Source organism: Medicago sativa, chromosome 3 (genome assembly GCF_051527215.1).
Source record: "Medicago sativa cultivar Bolivia chromosome 3, Bolivia_mono, whole genome shotgun sequence".
In the NCBI taxonomy this organism is placed as follows: domain Eukaryota; kingdom Viridiplantae; phylum Streptophyta; class Magnoliopsida; order Fabales; family Fabaceae; genus Medicago; species Medicago sativa.
Window position 1 is genome coordinate 35,360,342 of NC_140751.1, and position 1,658 is coordinate 35,361,999.

The 1,658-nt window shown below is 38.1% G+C and overlaps 1 protein-coding gene across 1 annotated transcript; it reads right to left on the reverse strand.

Annotated features, from left to right (window-relative positions):
* Positions 1 to 712: 712 nt before the first annotated feature.
* Positions 713 to 1,225, reverse strand: LOC146937338 (uncharacterized). The gene has a single exon (XM_085749397.1). The coding sequence runs from the start codon at positions 1,223 to 1,225 to the stop codon at positions 713 to 715; it is 513 nt and encodes a 170-aa protein (XP_085605523.1).
* Positions 1,226 to 1,658: the final 433 nt, after the last annotated feature.

Consider the following 1,658-nt stretch of genomic DNA (forward strand, 5'->3'; position numbering starts at 1 on the left):
CTTCTTCTTCTTCTTCTTCTTCTTCTTTTTTTTCTCTTATTTTTTTAGCAATGACTATGTCCATTTGTTGTATCTACCTGCTTTTAGACCGAATGTTGACACATGCTTCTATGATACATAATTGTAGAGATAATATGTTTGTCATTTTTGTTTTTTTTTCAAAGAAAACACAAAAATTTTAAAAAGATTTTTCAAAGTTTTTGTTTCAAGTACTAATATTAAAAAATGGAAGAAATTTTGCACATAGAATAAACAAGAATTCCAAATAAAAGCACAGGCTCAAATTAATGTATTAGAAATGGTAACCGGCCAAAGGCATGGCACCACGGATTACAAAATTTGGAAAATGGTAATTAATATATGGAACGTACATTGAACACAATAACCACTATATTCCCTAACAACTTTGAAATCCACTGCTATGATGCTCTGATATCGGAGAATTTCTGACAGCTAAGGTGCCCTAAGTGAGTGATGCTTAGTTTGATGTAGTTATTTGTCATAAACCTTTAACTTTTGCATAGATCGCCCTTTCGGGTTTTCAATCTATCAGGGTAAACATTCTTTTCTTTTCTTTTTTTTTTGTTTTTTTTTTGTCTCTAATTTTTGCATGGACCACCCTTTCGGGTTTTCAATCCATCGAGACGCTCATTTTTGGTTTAGGCCGCCCTTTCGGGTTTTCGACCTACCGAGCTATTCTCTTATATATCTTCTAGACAAAGTATTTCTTGACTGCATCAGAATTCACAGGACGAGGTAACTCCTTTCCATCCATATTTGTAAGAATCAAAGCACCACCCGAGAAAGATTTCTTAACAACATAGGGACCTTCATAGTTAGGTGTCCATTTGCCCCTTGGGTATGGTTGAAAAGACTTGATACTCTTGACCACGAGGTCTCCTTCTCTAAATTCGCGAGGACGCACCCTCTTATCAAATGCATGTTTCATTCTTGACTGATATAGCTGTCCACGACACAAAGCTGTCATACGCTTTTCTTCAATCAAATTCAACTGATCGTACCTATCCTGACACCATTCAGCTTCAGACAACTCAGCTTCCTTCAAAACTCTTAAAGACGGGATCTCAACCTCCACAGGAAGCACAGCCTCCATACCATATACCAGAGAGAAAGGGGTTGCCCCTGTCGAAGTACGCACTGAGGTACGATAACCATACAAAGCATAGGGTAACATTTCATGCCAGTCCTTGTAAGTGACCACCATCTTCTGCACAATCTTCTTGATATTCTTATTTGCAGCTTCAACTGCACCATTCATCTGTGGTCTATAAGGAGAAGAGTTATGATGTTCAATCTTGAAATCATCGCACAATTCTTTCATCATCTTGTTATTCAAATTAGTACCATTATCCGTGATGATCTTGTTAGGAACACCATATCGGCAGATGATATTGTTCTTGATGAATCGGACCACCACTTGCTTGGTCACATTAGCATAAGATGCCGCTTCAACCCACTTGGTGAAGTAATCAATAGCTACTAGTATGAAACGATGTCCATTGGAAGCTTTTGGTTCAATCCGACCAATCATATCAATGCCCCACATAGAGAAAGGCCGCGGGGAGGAGATAACAATGAGCAAAGTTGGCGGTATGTGGATCTTATCTGTATAAATCTGACACTTATGACACTTCTGG

Coding starts and splice junctions, on each gene's coding strand:
- LOC146937338 (XM_085749397.1), bottom strand. CDS start 1,225: ATGGTGGTCACTTACAAGGACTGGCATGAAATGTTACCCTATGCTTTG.